This window comes from Mastigoproctus giganteus, chromosome 2 (assembly GCF_048544385.1).
Source record: "Mastigoproctus giganteus isolate SK-2022 chromosome 2, ASM4854438v1, whole genome shotgun sequence".
NCBI classification, from domain to species: domain Eukaryota; kingdom Metazoa; phylum Arthropoda; class Arachnida; order Uropygi; family Thelyphonidae; genus Mastigoproctus; species Mastigoproctus giganteus.
This window is the reverse complement of record NC_143576.1, coordinates 152,455,970-152,476,625: the sequence shown is the minus strand read 5'-3', so window position 1 is coordinate 152,476,625 and position 20,656 is coordinate 152,455,970. Positions and strand designations below refer to the sequence as shown.

At 36.6% G+C, this 20,656-nt stretch overlaps 1 protein-coding gene across 2 annotated transcripts in view; it reads left to right on the top strand.

Annotated features, from left to right (window-relative positions):
- LOC150089667 (casein kinase I) overlaps positions 1-20,656 on the top strand; it is a 187,411-nt gene that overhangs the window by 63,768 nt on the left and 102,987 nt on the right. For both annotated transcript variants that reach the window (XM_090389586.1, XM_090389587.1), the window contains exons 3-4: positions 2,460-2,586; positions 10,331-10,429. In XM_090389586.1, the coding sequence (XP_090245712.1) occupies positions 2,460-2,586; positions 10,331-10,429 (226 nt within the window). The remainder of the gene's footprint in view (positions 1-2,459; positions 2,587-10,330; positions 10,430-20,656) is intronic.

Below are 20,656 nucleotides of genomic sequence, written 5' to 3'. Positions count from 1 at the left end.
TAGCGAGGCTTTACTAGATTTATTATATGTGGTCCTGAGGTAATGTTCATGGACACAAATTCACACATTGCTGCACTGTTATATCAGTTAAAATAAAACAGGCAAGAAAAGTTTAAAAATGAAACTCTTCTAGCCTTAGCTATCCAGAATATAAAAGACATTTTATTTATTTATTACATCAGCATTTAAAAAAGGCAATGAGAGAAAGCAATACTCTCAATCCAATTATCAGCAGTAACTCTTCTTGTATTACGAATCTGCAAATATAAAAGAACCGCTAGTAGAAGTGATCACAGTTTATTGATGTGGGATTTACTAAAGATGTAACTACTGTCGAGGGTAAAGGAAAAGGATTTTTTTTTCATAAAAATGACTACAATAAACAGTTTTTAAATTTTATGGCACCAACAGTAAATTCTAAATTGGAAGCTTTCAGGAAGTTAATCATAGAAGCTACTAGGCTTTTTATACCAACTGAAAGATGCTACTTAAGGCTAATTTAATAAAGACAAAAATAATAAGACATAAATTAATGTCAGATTAACTGATGAGACTCATGGTAGAGATTAAAAATGCATAGGATGCATATAAATTGTTGATATGGAAGCCTGCAGTAGATATAAAGTAATCTGCTAGCAAATCACAAAGGAGGAGGCAATTTAATGCAGATTATAAGAAATCTCTGTAAAAGAAAAGTAGACTTCTTTATTTATGTGAAACTAGAAGAAAAAGGATGAAACACACTGGTCCACTAGGTATGAATGGTTTCACTGTTAATGATTAAGGGTAAATTATGGCTATTGATACAACTTTTTTTCTACTGCTGTTGATATAACTCTGTCTATTGCTATTTATACAATTCTGTCTTAAGGGTAAGTTACTTCTGTTGATACAGTTTTTTCTTCTTTCACTGAATGATCAGTGGGAGAGATCATTTGTATCAATGGGTCCTGCTCTCCTTGGACTGTTATTAGTGGAGTACCCCATTGTTGTGTTCTATATTTATTAATGACATTGATGAATGCCTATCAGGCTTAATGTCTAATTTTGCAGATGATACGAAGGTTGGTAGTTGGTGAATGATAGTAATCAAGCTATGCTATTGCATGATCTAGATAGATTTTTCAGATGGCTTGAGAAGTGGCAAATGATGTTTATATCATATGGATAGCAGTAATCCCAGATTAACATACCAGTTGTGAGGTACCACAATCAGGCTAGTAGAGAAAGAATACCTGAGGGTATCTGTGCAGTCATCCATGAAATTCTCTGAGCTGTGCAGATTGGATGCTTGGGCAGCTCATGGTGTTATTTTAATGATATACTGGAATTTTGCCAGCACTGATGAGGTAATTATCCCATTGTATAAGACGATGGTTAGGCAACATCTTGAGTATTGAATACTAGTTTGGAAGCCTTATTTTGGAAGCATGTGGGTCTGATAGAATGGGTGCAGAGAAGAGCAATGAGATTAGTGAGGGGGAACAAAAGAGTGCTCTCACCAGGATAGGCTTCAGGTCTGCAAGTTGCATTGTCTGGAGATTAGACACCTGTAAGAAGATCTGATTGAGGTTGTTTAAGGCTTTGAATGGGTTGAGTAAGCTCAATGCTGATGGAATCTTTTCTCTTACTCAGACAACAATATGAGGGGGCATAAATTCAAATTGAAAATGGATGGCTGTAGGAAAGATGTGCAGAAATTTACGTTCATGAGAAAACTTCCATCTGGTGTTGCAGATGTGGATAGTTTTAATAAATCGAAGGAAGTAGACAGACTTAGAGGTGTCCCCCCCACTTTTTTCTTCTTTGCTAATGTTGTGTAAACTTGCTTGGTTGCATCATTTGCCAGTAGTACTAAATGATCCTTGTTTCTCTTTGCTTCTTCAGTAGCTGTTACCTTTGTTATTGCACTGTCTCAGAGTTTAGCCTAAAATTAGCTTTGCTAGAATTGTTATTTTATGAAGGTTTAATAGGTTGTAGTATGAAACAGCGCAACCTCAAAAATAGAAGTGGAAAGAAATTCTGCAAAATATTTGGTTATGTTGAATCTGTATATTTCTTCCTTTGAAATAAAAATAGTTTCTACTACAGTGTAGGAACAAGTGTTTTCATTTCTACTAAATCCGAAATTTTTTTATATCAATTATTGTTTAATAAATTTGCTGCTCTTTCTGATGCAGGCAACCTTTTAACTTTAATTAGAGGTTCTTTTTGCTGTTCATTCTTTTAATTTTGAGTCAAGGATAATAATAATAAACATTATTTGAATTAATATGCAGAATGCATTTATCAAACAATATTTCAAATTATATGTAATAATTTTTTTTGCTTAATATGTTGTATAGTTTGATTTTTTTCCCTTTATTATGTCACTTATTTTGTTTTGCATCATGAAATATGATTTTAAATAATATGCAAAGAATATAATATATAATAGTAACTTTATCATTGAAATGCAGGTGGTATGGCCAAGAACGAGAATATAATGTTCTGGTGATGGACCTTCTTGGGCCAAGCTTAGAAGATCTTTTTAATTTCTGTTCTCGCAGATTTACGATGAAAACAGTCTTAATGCTTGCTGATCAGGTAATGTTAATAGTTATTCTTTAACTTTAGAATACTACGCATAAATGAATAGGTGTTAATACTACTGCTCATAAAATTTACGACTCTGTCAAAAAAAAAAAAAAAAAAAAGTTTGGTGGAATAAATACTTTTATTTACAAAGAATATTAAAGATGGTAAATGTGTACATTTCTGAAGCTATTTTAGATTGTTATCACCAGTGCTTTTTTTTGTAAAAAAAATTGGTGCTGGTACTCATTCTTTCCTATCAGGAAAAATTGAAAATTAAAAGGATATGAAAAGTACTCTAAAATATTTTTTTTTCTGATATTGTTACTTTAGCAGTAATGTTTTTGGAATAAAAACAACAAATTAAGTATATTAACACAGTTTATTAAGCATAAATTTATTATTCAAGTATATAAAAAAATAAGTAAAAATAATTTCATAATAAAGTTTTTATAGAATATTCCAAATTTTTATTAAGTTCTCATCCGACACACTACGCTGACTTCTTTTCTTACTGTTTGTGTCAGTTGCTGATTGACATTTCTGAAACAGCCACAAATCGACATATTTTGCTGAATCGAAGTGTGTGAGTGGTGGGCCTACAATTTTAAGAAATAGTAGTGAAGAAATTGTTTTTGTCATCAACAAAACTCTGGTTGGACTGATGATCAGATTCATTTGGAAAATCCTCGTTCATCAAATGTTCATCATATTCTTCCGAAACCATCTTTTCAATTAGGTATTCCCGAAATCTATGAATTGTATCTCTTTCATTTAACTGTAACCTAATTGACAATTTTCACCAAATGCTAACATTTTATGTTTAGAAGGTTTTAATACCTTCATTGTTCTCATTTTCCTTCTCTCGTCATCGATATTGTCACTAGTTCTTTGAACTAATTAAATTTGAATTTTTTTTTTTTTTTTTTTTTGAAACTGTATAAAATGTCGGTGCTATTTGGATATTCAGGTACTGTCACCATGTAAACAGAGAGAGAGACAAAATTTACGGAAAAATGTGGATAATGCACTTCCGGGAAACAACAGATGATTATTTGTTAGGGTAAAAGAAAATACTCTCTCCTAATTCTCGAACAGGGTGCTTATAGTTGATTCACAGCAGTGTCCAACCTATGGCCCGCACGGAAAGTGAACCAAAACAGCATTTTAAATTTTGTTAATTATCAAAAAAATTTTCGTATTAAATGTTTTGTTCAGTAAATATAATTGTGTATTGTATTTAATAAATTTTTTGAATATTTTCAATTTTACTTTTACATGTAACAAGATATGGAAAATGTAACACACTAATTTTTCTCGAATCACTCAGTGCTGCCCGCAAAAGAAATCTAACTTTGAATCTTTTTGAATATGGCCCCTGTACAGAAAAAAGTTGGACACCACTGCAGCAGAAGGTTGACCACAGCCCATTGTCAGCATTGGGAATACCTCTTGATCTACTCACTATTGACCAGTTGGACTTCTCCGTATGTGGGACAGGCGGTCGGATAGGTTTTACGAGTACCACAAAGTTGTAGAATGGTAATCCTGTTAGCTCTCTTAATTCATGCAGCAGCATTAATTGCCTGAAGGCCAGAAATGCACTGAGTTAATAAATCTGTCCTAATCCATTTGTTATATGAAAATTTTCTTTGCTTAATGGAAACTTTTAAATGTAACTTCCAAGGGAAATTTTAAAAAAATTCATTATAAAAGGAGTTTGTTAAACAGAGGTCTGACTGAGTAATTTAGAATTATAATAATGGTTATAAAGTTTTATATAGAAAATATCTTAACAACAGACAGTGAAAAATGCAAATTTAGTTAAATAACTTTAAGCTTATTTAAATAGTAGGCAAACGTGTGAAAAAAATTTACAGAATATTACAAATTTCAAAGTGTACTACATCCAAATGTTGCATGTCACTGTCAATAAAGGTGCCAGTATGCCATACCGCTGCCTACCGTCCCAAAAAAAGCACTGGTTATCACACTGAAGGGTAGCATTTTGCTTGATGCTATCCTCATATTAGCTTCTTACAATGTTCACAGTAAGTGGTTGTCATCTTCTGCAGTGTTGATATGCAAAAGGCACAAATTGTGATGGGCGAAGGGATCTGCTGTATTGTAAATATTGTCAGAAGGAAATAACACCACTTCTGGATTATTTCCTGAGACATTGGAAAAAATCTTTTTATGTAAAAATAAGTTACGAAATTTAAATACAATACATTCAAATTTCCAACTTACTGTAATACTATTGATATGTAAAATTGACAATGCACCACTAACTGGAGAGAAAAGAATAATTGTTAACAAAATATGATCACGTCATTGCATATGAGACAGCGAAATCTGAGAATACATGGATGTTTAGTTTTATGGTATTTAGGATGCAGCAATGGAGACCATTGCTGCATCATAAATTTTATGATGAATAGTATTCTAGAGTTAAAAGAGAATTGTATATCAGTGGATTCCTATGCAAAAGATGGTACCAGAAATGTTTTTATTATTATTATTAGCCATATTGTGCAAGGAAGCCTGAGGCTTATGCTGCACCAGCCAAAAAAAAATTAGAAAATCCTTTATATAAAGAAATGTTTATTCAAAACTTAAAGATACATATATTATATATATTTTAATATTTTAACATAATAAGTTAATATATATTTTTTTATCTCATAAACATTTTCTTCTGAACAGTCATGATCACATCTGATCAGGCTGTTCAGAAGAAAAAGTATGAAGTTAAAGAAATTATAACAGACATGCTGGCAATATGAAAAGATTGGACATTTTAAAGCATGTTCCATTGTGTCATAAGTCATTGCAGCATGCATCTTTTGCTACTTTCCTCTTCAACCAGCAGTTGAAATTTGTTGTTCACTCCTTCGGTCAACAAACAGTCGTTCTGTGACACTGATAATATGATTCCCTTTGTATCCAAGAACAAAGTATGCACAACTTTCCTTCACTGAAAATATCCTTAAATTTGTTGGATTAAAAAAATATGTTGGCACCATTTTACAGATTGACTATTTGTTTGTCCTCCATAACAGTATAATGGTTTTTCCTGTGAAGGCAAAGAAAAGGATTACAAAATCCACATCAAACTCCTTTCTCATTATTGGCAACTTCTCGCTGTGCAAATAGTAATCAGAAATGGATGCACTTGATCAGTCTGTTTACAAGGTTTTCTCTTGTGCACTCGGTCAACAGTGTTCCAATACCTGAGAGCAAATGCAAATAGCTGAGAATGAAGAATGTGGGCACTCATTCAGTAGTGTTATATCAGCTCATTCATACAGAATTGGTTTTAAAACTGGACACTTTGCAAATTTATCTACTACATCTTTATGAATGTAATAAGCTTGTGAATGGTCCATGTTGGCAATGACAAAGTGCTGTCTTCTTTGTATCAGTGGTGTAAGAAGGTGCCTAGCATTTTAGTGTTTGTTTCTGTATGCAGGATCATTGTTAAATTGTCTAAACAGTACATGATTTCACACGTTCAGTCTAAACAGTACAACAGTACATGGCAAACCAAAGTGCTGGATTTTTACCGAAGGCATAAGTGGATAACTAGCTTTTAACTTTTTGGCCATTGTTAAAAATTCACAAACAGTATGTGACCTTTTTATTTGATTGAACTTTTTTTACATGAAAAAGTTGGACTAGTTTTTCCACACAGATTTCTGCTGCATTCCATGGGCAGTTTTTGCATATCACACTGTGCTTGCCAGCTATAGCAAAGTGATTACAATTATGAGTGACAATTTTTTTCAGTGCATAAGAGGAAACCTAACTTTTATGCCTTTGGTAGAAATTTGTCAAATTTTTACCAGAGGCATAAAATTTTGACTAATTTAAAAGTTGGAAATTGTGATTCACTTACATAACTTTGTGTACAAGGACAAAGGGGTTACTCCTCCATTCTCCCTATTAAAATGAATAATTTCTAGGGGAGGGGTAGTATTTTCCTATATGCTATTGTATAAAAGTCAGGAACTGTGATTCATAAATATAATTAATTGTAAGTGAAGCACTAGATACATTGAGTGAGTCCCTGATGCCAAAAATTCTTCTGAATGAAAATTAAAAGCTAGGCATTTTCTATGCTGTTTGGATAGCATATTTGCCTATGTTCAGAGGATGATGTAACTAATTGCTGTGTGGGAAGGTTTTGGTAATATACACAGTTCACAAGTGGGTCAAATAAAATTAGCATTGTATATAGATAGTGAATATGAATATGCTAACGATCACTCATTAGCATACTCTTATTCATATATATATATATATATATATATTTATATATTTATATATATATATATATATATATATATAGAAGAAATGGCTAAACAGACATTTGGTAGAGTAATTTGGATGAGAGAATTATGTGGGGATGAAGATCAGGGAAAGGTTATTTGATAGTGTTATATTTGCTGATGACATGCAGTAGTGGCAGGTTCTGAGGAGGGATTCCAGAAATTGGTTAACAGGCTAAAGGAAAGTTGTGATAGATTTGCAATAAGAATAAATATTGAGAAAATAAAGGTTACAAGAGTGGGAAGGAAAAGGTGTGAGTTAAATATTGAAATAAGACTAGAGAAAATAGAATAGGTAAATGATTGTAGATCTTTGGGAAACCTAATGATGTAAGAAGCAAAAAGCAGTAGAGAAATAAGAATAAAACTAGCAATGGGTAAAAAAAGTTTATGGGAAGCAAAGAAGAATATTATGTGGCAGATTGGTATGATGTCTGGTGTGGAGTGTGGTACTTTATGGAGTAGAGACATGAACACTTAGAATGGAAGATACTAAACGATTGGAAAGTTTTGAAATGTGGATATGGAGGAAGATGGTGAAGATAAGACGGGTTGATAAAATTAGAAATGAGGAGGTTTTGAGAAGGATGAGTAGGAAGACATGTTTGACCAAAATAATTAGAAAGCATAAAAGAAACTGTATTGAATATGGGCTGCAAGGCGAGGGAGTGATGAAGGGAAAAGTTGAGTGAAACATGTCCCGAGGGAGATTGTTGTTATGTGAGTTTCGGGCACAAGGGCTATTTAGGCCATATTTCCTACCAAAGGTAGTGAAGTTATATGTGATAACTGCTCTGGGAGCAGTTAAAATCGATTATACATTTGAATTCGTTTTAGGTACAAAAAGAATTCGGAGATATTTGCATTGTTACCTATTATGCGGCTGATTGACAAAGGTCTTGTAAATTTGACAAGGAGCTGAAAATAAACTGTTGGGCCTTGTTAAAGGGAGTTATTTTCTCTATGAGGTGTTATAGAGAAAAAGACTGAGTTTGCACTTAACACAAGTGTGTATTATTTCTTACTGTGGTAAGTTATGAATTAGTTGAAACCTAATTGTTTTTATACAAAAACAAACAAGAGCATATTTTTCATAGAACTGTTTGAAATACCTTAGACCAGTTTTCTACGACAAGTTTCACATGTTTCTTCTTTTATTTATTTATTTTTTTTTTTTAAAGAAAAGAAATGGGATGTCATAGTACTCTGAGTATTTAAGTAACTTTTAGTACAGTGGTAAGAACTCACAGCCATTTAGGCAGTCCAAATTGTTATGTATTCTCTGAGTTTAAAACTAATGTCACATAATATAGTTTCACACCAAGTTTTGAAAATATCCATTTTTATTAATATTTAGTTTTTTTGTATTGCTTTGTTATGGTGCTTTTGGTATCTTCCTCAGTATTTAAATATATTATAATCAACACTGTACTAAGAATACAGTACAGCAGGCCCCCGTTATAACGCGGTTCGCTTTACACTGATTCGCTATATTGCTGTTCTTATATTATAACCCATATCTGACTATAACGCTGTCACAGATCACTATAACGCTCTTTTACATATTGCATTTTTGGCATATTTAACGAAATCGTTTCATTTGATGGAGTCGATAGCTTGAAAATGAATAGCAAAACAGCATTAAAACGTTTCCCACGCCGACTTGAGAAATTTTCCCACGATCAGTGAAATTTTCTCGCACGTTAATTTAATTGCAGTACAGTGACTTGTTACGTAGTTCCGAGATCAACATTTAAAAAAATGATCAAGTATATTGCTTGTAATATTGGCGTTATATGCATTTATCTGAAGTCTAGTCATCACTCAGTACAGTATTAGACATCGTGCGTAACGGACAGTTTACTTGAACATTGTATCGTAAATTTATGCAACCAATACAGTTACATTTTCGAAGAGTTAATAATGGCCGATAAGAATGAAAAAGCAACAACGTCTGGGTGCAGTACGAAGACTATAAATTTAAGGAAAAGACTGAATTTTAAAATTAAATTAGACGTTTTGAAGCGAATCGATTCCGGTCAACGACAAGCGGACGTGTGCCATAATTTAGGACTTGCAAGTTTAACTGTAAGAACAATTATAAAAAAATAAAGAATTAATTTTAGCAGCGGGAAAGATAGCTGTTCCACTGCAAGCAACTAGGGCTAGGCCGGCTATTAGGATTGAAATGGAAAGACGTTAACTAATTTTATTGAAGATAATATCCAATGCGGAATTCAGTTAAGTTAAATATTATAAAAAAGAGAGAGAGAGATTAGTCAATATGATCTGAAGAAAACTCACCTAAAAAAAAAAAAAAAGTGTGGAACCATTTAAAACTGGTAAGGGCTGGTTGAATAGAATTAAAATCTAGGGAGAAGCCGCAAGCGCAGATCAAGGAGCTGAAACTTTCAAAAAAGAACTTGTTAAAATTATTGAAGAGGGGGGTATTGTGTGTTATACTTCTCAACAAGTTTATAACATAGGTGAAGCATGACTTTTGTGGAAACGAATGTCTAAAAGAAGTTTCGTATTGAAAGAAGAAAAAAACATGCCAGGTTTCAAAGTGGGAAAGGATCAGGTGACTTTGTTGTTGGGTGGTAACGCTGCGGAGGATTTAAAATTAATACCCCTTTTAGTTTATTTAGAAGAGGGCCAAAGTTCAACCCAAAATCGACACATTTTTCTTGATTAAATTCATCAATTAAATTAAATCAATTTAGATCAATTAAATTCATGATTTTAATTGGAATTTTAAGTTTAATTTTGATACGTAAGTAGTTACAACATAATTATATACGTATGTAATGCAGAATATTTTATATGTACAAATATTTGAATATTAAATATTTTGACCGACGTTTGTGCATCTTTTCACTACCGTTTATTATTGATTAGGAAATATCCTATGGCACTGACCGCAACTTACAAATACATATGTTACCTGAGGGGAATGCCGCACTCGCTTAATGCAGATTTACTTAGCCCTCTGTTTTTCCAGAACGAATTATCCACGTTAAGCGGGGATCACCTGTATATGGTTATAATATAAACCTTATAGGATGGTTTTACTGTTATGTAATAACTGTTGGATATAGATATTTGATTATTAAATGATAAAAAATAAATTCTATTTCAAAAAAATGGCTAATTTATTGATTGATTAAATAATTATTGGTCTACAATTCATTTCGCTGCAAAAATCCACATACCATGTGACCTTCAACATTTTATGTTTTGGCACCCTAGCCAAAAAAGGTTGCATGCACCTGTTTTAAAACATGGTATAGGAAGGTTAAGTTTAAATTTGACTGTAATATACTTCTGTTGTAACTTTGATGGTAATCAAAATGTTGACAATTTAATAATACTTACCAATAAGGTGGAATGGTATACTAATTCATTTTCCTTGTTAATTTCTCTAGATGATCGGGCGCATTGAATATGTCCACAACAAAAATTTTATCCACAGGGACATCAAGCCAGATAATTTTCTTATGGGTATTGGTCGACACTGTAACAAAGTAAGTTCATCACATGTTGAAAATTAGAGTGCTATATATTTTAAAAATCCAGTATCACTTGTTGTGAGCAACTGTAAAAAGTGTGTGTGTGTAAAAACATGTTCTGGTATTTTCTAAGTTATTCATCAGCTGTCACTTTGTTCATGTATTGTGTCATTTGATGAGAAGATTCCATTGTGTGTTTACATTTGATGTTAGAGAAAATAAAAAATTTCCACAGTCATTTAAATGAAGAAAAAAATACATTTTTTTGTGTACGTAATGAATGCTGGTCATTAAGTGAAAGTTTAAGTTGAAATACAGGGTATTTACACAGATGAGCCAAAATATTCTGACCACCTACCTAATATGATGTTGGTCCTCTACGTGCAGCCAAAACAGCTCATACCCAGCGAGGCATGGATACTACAAGTTTTCTAAATGTGCCTTGTGGTATGTGGTACCAACAGATCCTTTAACTCCTGTAAGGTCAGTGGTTGAGATGCGGCAGATCAGAGTTGCTGTTCCAACACAAACCACAGATGCTCGATGGGATTGATGTCTGGGGAATTTGGAGGCCAGGGCAATACCTGGAGTCTTCCTCATGTTCCGCGAACCAGTTTCAAACAATCCAGGCAGTGTGGCGTGGCGCATTATCCTACTGAAAGATGGCACTGCCAGAGAGGAAGACCGTTGCGACAAAAGGGTGTACCTAGTCAGCAATGATATTTAGGTAGGTGGTAGATATGAGAGTGTCTAACACATGGATGACTGGACCCAGGGTATCCCAGAAGAACATCGCCCAAAGCATGACATCGGCGCCACCGGCTTGTTTTCGTCCCACGGTGCATTCAGGCAGCATCACTTCCCCAGGTAAAAGATGCACTCGTACCTGGCTGTTCACATGGTACAACAGGAAATGTGATTCATCGAACCAAACGACCTTCTTCCAATCACTCAAGATCCAGTTTCGATGCTTGCATGCCCATTGTAGGTGTTTTTGCCGGCGAACTGTGGTTAGCATAGGCACTCGGAGAGGCCTGCGGTTACGCACCCCATTTTCAGCAGGGTTCGATATACTGTGTGTTGTGACACATTACTCCCATCACCAGCATTCCAATTACCGGCAAGTTGCACCACAGTCGCCCTTCTGGGAAAGCCTTCGCTCACCTCAAGCATCGATGAGCCATGGTCATCCAACACCTCACTGTGGTTTGTGGGTTTCCCCTCCTTGGACCACTTTCAATAGGTACTAGCCACGGCTGACTGTGAGAACCCCACCAGCCGTGCCGTTTCGGATATGCTCTGACCCGGTCATCTAGCCATGACAATTTGGCCTTTGTCAAACTCACTTAAGTCCACTGCCTTTCCCATCTGAAGAACAAGAGTAACACTGATTAACGGAGCTCAGTATGAGGTGTTCTTTATACTGTGTACCGACCCGCACATGCGCCATAGTTCACCTGCAGTTGCTTCAATTTGCATAACGACTTGCTGGTCATAATGTTTGGCTCATTGGTGTATTAGTCACCTTCACATCATATATATACCTGCCAAATTTTTTGATTTTCTCTTCTAAATTTTTTGTCAATTTTAGAATTTTATTCTAAAATTTACAAGGAAATAAGTTACAGGGAATGTGTTGGGAATTTATGGGAAATCCTTGTTCAGACATACAGTACAGAAAAAAAAATTATGGATTTTAAGAAACAAGCACTAATTCATGGTAAGTTATTTCATTATAATTATTTTGTAATATGTAATTATTGTTCTGACATTTATTGCTTTTACTGTAACAAAATTTCATTGTAACGAATATATTTTGGTGTCTGTATAACTTAATTAACTGAACCCCAGGGGCTCACATCTGGTGAGTGTAGGTGTGGCACACGCAGGGTCCTGAACTGGATATTATCTTTCTTGGTGATTTCCTTCTACTTCTGACTCTCTCTCTCTCTCTCTCTCTCTCTCTCTCTCTCTCTCTCTCTCTCTCTCTCTCTCTCAAAAGGTAACTCAGAAATTTTTTTTGGCTGGTGCAGCATATAAGACTCAGGCTTCCTTGCACCATATGGCTAATAATAATAATTTCACTGTATATTTTTTTTTAATTGCAAGAGTGCAACAAAGCACCAACAGTGGTAGACATTCTTTTTTGAATCAAAATGTATAATAAATGCAGATGTATACATAAAAGAGAATTTGTCTTTCATTATTTTATTTTTTAATTTAAAATTTCTGTCTGTCTGTCATTTGGAAAAAAGTTATGAAAATCAAACGATAGTGAAGGAATATGGTCATCACTTTAATAGACTGTGTTGCTAAATTTTAATGAATGTGCCCACTTGGGGCTCACATCTTGTGAGTATGGGCTTGGCACACCCAGGGTCCTGAGCTGGATATCATCATTTTTCTCTTTCTTGGTGATTCCCTTCTACTTTTGACACTCTCTCTCTCTCTCTCTTTCAGGGTAACTCGGGAACTTTTTTTTTTCCTGGTGCAGCATAAGCCTCTGGCTTCCTTGCATCATATGGCTATTAATAATAATAATAATTTCAATACCCTGCAATACCTACCCCTGCCCCGAGAGGGGGAGGGTGGGGATGAGTTCTTGGAACCCAGTAGATAATTATCCAGCTGACCTTTGAATTTCCCCAAACTGTCAGCCTCTACCACCCATGTAAGTAACTTATTCCAGTAATTTATAACTCGCTGGCTAAAATATAACTTTCTGCCATTCAGTCTAAATATCTTCCATCGTAACTTTAAATTATGGCTCCTTGTTCTAGAATCATTTATAACTGTCAAAATTTCATCCTCGTGCATTTTGCTTATGCCTCTCACAGCCTTAAACACCTCAATCAAGTCTACCCTATGGTGCCTGGTTTCCAAGCTCAGCAACCCACATATTCGAAGTCTTTCCTCATATGGATGCCCTTTTGCCAATCTCACCAGGCGAGTTACCCATCTTTGGGTCCTTTCAAGAAGCACAGTGTCTTTCTTTAGGTGCAGTCTCCATACTTGAGCACAGTATTCCAAGTGTGGTCTAACAATAGCCTTATATAATGGGATTATGACATCCTTATCTCTACTAGCAATTGTTCGATAAATCATTGATAGGACACCATGCGCCTTCCTTGCAACCAGTCTACAATGCTCGGAGAATTTCATATCTGACCGTATTGTAAAACTAAAGTCCCTTTCCTCCACTACCATCTTTAGTTCAACTCCGCCAAGTGTATAAGTTATTTTGGTTACCATTCTCCAGGTGCAAATACCTTACACTTTGCTGGATTAAAGCATAGCTGCCATTTTTCTGACCATCTCCGAAGTCTATCTAAGTCATTCTGAAAAAGCTCTACTTGGCGGCAATCATTAACTACTCTACCAATCTTTGCATCATCTGCCAATTTAGACATCTCACCCTCTATCCCTTCATCGATGTCATTTATGAAAATCAAAAAACAGTGGTCCTAATACTGATCCTTGGAGAACCCCACTTCTTATATAATTCAATCTGAGGATTAACCATTTATCACAGCCCTCTGTCTCCTTCCCTGAAGCCATCTAGCTATCCATCTAAGGATTTTCCCTGTGATTCCAACCTGTTCTATCTTATAAATCAACCACTCTCGTGGGACCATGAGCTGTTGCTTTATAAGATAATACAATGTTGTTTGCACATAACATGAAGTATGTTCAAACGTTACTTTGATCAATATTACCAGGTAAACGCATATCTGTATTACCATTGTCTCCCTAAACCAGCAATTCTCTGAACCTTATATTATCCTCAATGTTACTGGCAAAAACTCTTGCACCACCTTTGTTTAAATGTATCCCGTCTCTACAAAAGAGATTTCTTTTACCTGCAAGTGTGGGCCACGCTTATAAAAATTCCCCCCCTTCCAAAAAAAAAAAGCCTTGCAGAGTCCTTCAAGTCTTGAGGCTTTCCACTCCACAAGGCTTTAAACACATAATCCTCTCTATCATGCCTGGGCAGAATTGCAGACATGTAGTCATTCTGACCTAACTTGCATAATTTCTTCAGCTTGGTCCTATATTTGTCTAATAAATCATCAGATCGTGTGTGCTTAATATCATTATTCCCCACATGAATAATAATATTCTCTTTACTCCCCCTTAAAATCTGACAATCTGTTGGTGACATCATTAATTTTTGCTCCCCACAGACATACCCTGCTTCTAGTCCACCTATCCTTATTACAAAAAATATTTCCCATTTCCATGACAATGGAATCTCCTAACAGAACTAAGTCCTTTTGAACCAGAGTAGTTTGCACTTGGTTATTCTGTTCTGGGTCCCAAATCGATAATGCATCACGTGGTATGTTACTAGAGTCTTCAGTCCCTGACGAGCTCCCAGTTACCTTATTCTTGACGGCAAGCACCCGTTTTTTTTTTTTTTTTTTTTCGTTATCAAATTGTTCTAGCAATGCACGAAATTGTAACAAAATTTTTGCACTTCTTACAATGGTGACAAAGAAAAGAATCTCCAAGGAGCTAGGATTACCCACTAAGCCAACCTTGGAATACATGCCACAGGTTCTGCAAAGGATAAAATTATGACTCACCCGGAAATCACCATTGGCTATTTCCCTATGAGTCATGGCATCCTCTGACATATAGTGTTCAAGGCAATTCTCGTAATAACCATTATAAAAGTATAGTAATTATCAAAAAATTATATCCTTGAGGCTGTCGCAGACATTCTCTCAGATATGCCAGACAGGCTCTGCTTGTTACCTGGGAGTCTAAAATGCTGAGAGAACTGATATTCGGGCGACACTCAAGTCAAGTGGACCCAATTTTGGCAAAGTCCTGATGGTCTGTGACAGCCAAATTCTCTGCTTGCATGTTCACGATGGTGGGACTGTTAGTAATCCTGGGTATAACCTCCATGCTCAAGCATGTGGTGGGTGACCACCCAGGTGTGAACCAACGTAAACAAGGGTCGAGGTGTGGCGCCCACACCATATGGAGGAATGCCACCCCTCTGTGTTACTAGGCAATACTAGGTGGTAGATAAAAAGTAAAGTGCAGCCATTATCAACCCACTGCAGGATGAAAGCCTCCTCAACAATTCATGTTGAGGGAAATGGACCATAATCTGCCACGCTGGTCCAGGCCGGGTTGGCAGATCGACCGTATTCAGCAGTCAGGGGCTTGAACCCCAGTCTACTCAAAGAGCGTGTGCTACTGCACTCCCGCTCCTGCCCACTTGGCTACGGAGGCCTTAGGTGGTAGGTGGTAGATGACTCTCATAAACCGGTACAATTCCACCACTTTCCTTATTGGAGACTTGAAGTGATGGAATCCATGTTTAGTCTCCAGAGCTAAGTTCTGGTCAACCCTTCCCCATCTCTTCCATCATGCAGTATGATTGATGTCTTTTGAGGTTATGATGAACATCGTGGCGAGATCCAATCTTCCTTATGTTTCGAGGGTACAGCTCTATAACGGTGTTCGCAGGCCGGCCACTAGTTAGTACACTGGACTGAACCTATTGGTAACTCTCTAGGAGGCTTCCGGATCAGCTAGTGTATAATCTTGCTACCTCTACTCTGCCAGATAGTGACTGGAGGGAGTGCGAGTAGTGTGTATGCGGGGGTCATTGTCGAGGCCACGTTATGTCAAGGATCTGGGTATATTCTTACCATGTGTATGCCATAGCCAAAAATTTCATTACTTCATACAACATGTCCCACCCACTTTTTCTTACTATTGAATACACCATGAATTGTCACACTAATAGAGTAAGCTTATCTGCGAAAAGATCTAAACCTCCCAAATACATCCTAATTCATTTCACAAATATACGTGGTCTCAATTCTAATCTCAATGATGTCCATTTCCACTTGCAGTCTGCCAAACCCCATGTACTTTTCTGACAGAATCTCAGTTATCGGTTGATTCAACCACTGTTCATCTCGGTTGCCCAAATTATTTGCTGTATGATTCCTTTCACCTCAAAGGTGGTACTTGTGCATATGTCCATTCTGATATTCCCTGTCAGAGACTTGGCAATTTGGAATCTCCTCTCTTTGATCTTCTCTGGCTTAAAATTTCTCTACCTCATTGCGTCAAATTCATCTGTTGTCTGTACCATTCTCACATCTCCACTAATCACTTGGAGCTTTTTGACTTCCTCTCTTTGCAACTTTGACTTTCTCCAGTCCAACTTTCCTAACAGAGGTAATTTTCCTTGGTGATTTTAATGTTCACAACTCCAGCTGGTCGATATGCTCAGGCTTTGGCAATTACCAATGACCCTGCACAGATTGTACATTTACCTACCAGAATACCGGACAATCCTAACCATACAGCCAGCAAGCTTGATCTTTTTCTCACAAACTATCCTTTTAAGTACATGGTCGAAGTGAGTAGTCTTTAGGCACCTCAGATCACAACTTGGTGATTGTCTTTTCTCCAATGGAGCATTTATCCTATGGCTATTCCCAACCTTGTGTTCTTTGGCATTACAAGAATGCAAAATGGAATGATCTGCGAGATTTCTTTTCTTCTTTTCCATGGTTGGATTACTGTTTCAAAGCTTCTGATGTCAACGTTTGCTCAGATCGTGTCAGTGAAATTATTCTTGCAGGAATGGAATCCTTTATTCCACACTCCACTTTAACATCTCGTCCTCTATCTAAACCTTGGTTTTCCAATAAATGTGCTAAGGCTGTTCAAGAGAACATTGTTGCATATTGTAATTAGCTTGTTTCCAATTTTTGAGTTTCAATTTCTGCCTACATCAAAGCTTGCAAAAATTGTAAAGCAGTTATTAATAAGTACAAACTAGATTTTGAACAGGCTAAGAGTAGAAAACTTGCTTCTTTTCCTAATGGTAGCTTAGCATTCTGGTCTTTTGCCCATCTCTGCTGCCACCTTGTCAAAACCAGATGGTTCTATTGTCACTTTTCAGTGCTGTATCTCATTGCCGGTTTCAGTGCTGCATCACTTTTCAGTGCCGGTTTCAGTGCTGTATCTCACAGCAACTCCCAAACAAATGCAGCAGCTATTCTGCCGAGCTATTCGCCCTACTAGTGGCCTTAAAATACATAGCATCTTTCCTGCATCTGAAACATCTCATATACACTGATTCATTGAGTGCAATACATGCTCTGCAGCAAAGGCAGACTCCATCGCATCCCATTCTTTATCAGATATAAGCTCATCTTGTGAAACTCAAATGTAAAATGAGACAAGTAAAATTATGTCGGATCCCAGGACATACCATACAGGCATTGAAGGTAATGAAAGAGCCGATAGAGCAGCAAAGAATCCTACAAATACAAACCTAAGTCTTTACAAAGTACCACATTCCGATTACAGGCCTGTTATAAAACAAATTCTCCATACTCAGTGGTCACAAATGTGGCAAAATGAATCAAACAATAAACTGTTTGAAATAAAACATGAACTTCAGCCACGGAATTTGAGACTTCGTAAAAATCGGCACGAAGAAGTAATTTTAACTAGACTGCGCATTGGACATACACATCTCACGCACTTTTATTTACTCACCAATCCAAACCCTCCAGAATGTTTTCACTGTTCTTGTCAACTCACTGTAAAACATTTCCTTATAGAATGTACACAATACCACATGGCGCAACAATCAGCCTTCCATCTCCCTAGGCCCCGGGTGCCAAGCGAATTCGAGGTCAAGCAATTTTTCTGAGATATATAGAGTGCTCATCAAAAGTGATTAAAGTTATTTCTAATTTCATACGTTTCTATTAGCAGCTTTATTTTTATATTGTTCTACACTTAAAAGCCACAAGTTAGAACAGAGAAAGGAAACTCGCCTTTCTTTATTTATCCATATATTTCTATTACCACTAACCAACTAACACTTTAACCGCTTGGCCTCCTAGCGGCACTGCTCCTGCCTCCTCGTGGCGGGGCCGGAAATCTTGGCAAGTAAGTCCACTTGCCAAGGGCTAAAAGGAGCAAACATGGCAAACACAGACCATCAGGATATTGAGAACGAAAATCCAAAGAGACAAAAGACTGATCGGATGGAGCAACCTTGCCCATCGTTCTTAATCATCCACTCTCTTACTAGTCGGCCCATTAATAAATTGTCTCCGTTTGTCATACAAAAACATCTGGAGGGTATTGCAGGATTTCCCAAGACGGTGAAGAGACTGCAATCAGGAGACTTACTAGTAGAAACCACCAACCCCAGACATTCCGAGAAGCTGTTACAACTTACAAGCTTTGCTGGCATTCCAGTTAAAATATCTCCACACACAACTCTAAATTCATCTAAGGGTGTGATATCCAGTTGGGACTTATTGAATGTCACCGAGGAAGAAATAACCCAAGAGCTGCAGGGGCAACACGTAATTGAAGCAAGACGAATAATGGTTAAAAAAGATAATGAACTTATACCTACAAGAAATATTATTCTCACCTTCAATACACCCAACTTACCCTCCTCTGTAAAAGCAGGTTATTTAATTTGCCGCATCCGCCCTTACATTCCAAACCCTTTAAGGTGTTACAAATGCCAAAAGTACGGCCACTCACAAACTGTATGCAGAGGAGTTCCTGTCTGCCCTAATTGTGGATCCTCAGAACACATACAAAGTAACTGTACAGCTACAAAAATGACCTGCCCAAATTGCAAAGGTGACCATCCTGCATATTCAAAGACATGTGAAAAGTGGAAAACTGAGAAGAAAATAGTAAAATACAAGGTTGAGAACAAAGTAAGTTACCCGGAAGTGAGAAAATTAGTTGCTCCTTCTATAACCAAAAATATGACCTATGCCAATGCTGTAAAAAAATATCAGACAGTCTGCACTCAAACTGATGTAACAGTTCCCATTAACAAATCAATTTCTGATTGGGCTAGAAATGTTCTTTCTAAGCAACAACCCAAGTTCTCTGACCAGGCAAATAATACTCCTCTGACAATACCAGCGGCTTCTCCTACTCCAGTCATAGATACCATATCTCATAGTTCAAACGCAAATGTAGTAAAAAATTTTCAGGACCCAGCCATGGACACAGATGGCACATCCATACAGGAAGATCGCCTTCTAGAAATCCATGCAAAAGAAGAAATGGACACTGGTCAGCCAGTTTTCTCCAAAAAAGATAAATCTAAATTAGAACGTCATAAGCCAGTAACCTTCAAAAAACAGTCAGATACATCTCCATCAATTAAACACAAATAATGCCTTGTATTTTACAATGGAATTGCAGAGGCTTTCGTTGCAACACAGATGATATCTGTGATCTAATTAACCGATATTCTCCAGTTGCCCTTTGTCTTCAGGAAACTTACCTAACTTCGCAAATTTCTCCTTCAATAAAGAACTATTGTCTTTATCGAAGAGATCGTAATACAGCAAATGCTGCCCGTGGTGGTGTAGCAATCCTGATAAATTCAAAGATCCCAACTAAACATATTCCACTTCAAACTGAAATAGAAGCTGTTGCTGTTCATATAACCCTCCATATTTCAATAACAGTTGTCTCAATATACCTACCACCAAACCATACTTACTGTTTAAAAGATCTTGAAGATCTCTTCATACAGAGGCGCCTCCATAGCCAGGTGGGAAGGAGCAGCAGTACGCAGCACACGCTTCTTGATTAGACCGGGGTTCGAGCCCATCACCACCAAATACGGAGGATGCGGAAAGGTCAGGGAATGACCACTACATATCTCCGGAGCAATATGGCCTTAGTTGCTAATGCTCCTAAAAACCAACAAAACAAAACAAACAAAAACAAACTCTTCATACAGATACCTCCACCTATCTGTATATTAGGGGATTTTAACGGATACCATCCCTTATGGGGCGATCCTACTAGACACACGTGGTCGACTCGTTGAAAGCTTTCTAGACTCACAAAACCTTACCTTACTCAATACAGGTGCGCACACTCACATACAACTCCTAACTGGACACACCTCAGCAATAGACCTCTCAATTTGTTCTCCAATACTGCTTCCAGCCATAGCGTGGTACGTTTTAAATGATCCAATGAGCAGTGACCACCTTCCAATCATATGCAATGTTTTAATATCACAGACTCCTTCAAACAAGCTCTGCAGGAAATGGAAATTTGTTCGTGCAAACTGGGCAAAATTTCGATCATCAATCTCTCTTGACAAGAAAAAAATCCAACTCCAAAATATTGATAATGTAACAGATTACATCACATCAAATCTCCTAAAAGTGGCCAAGGACACAATACCATTAT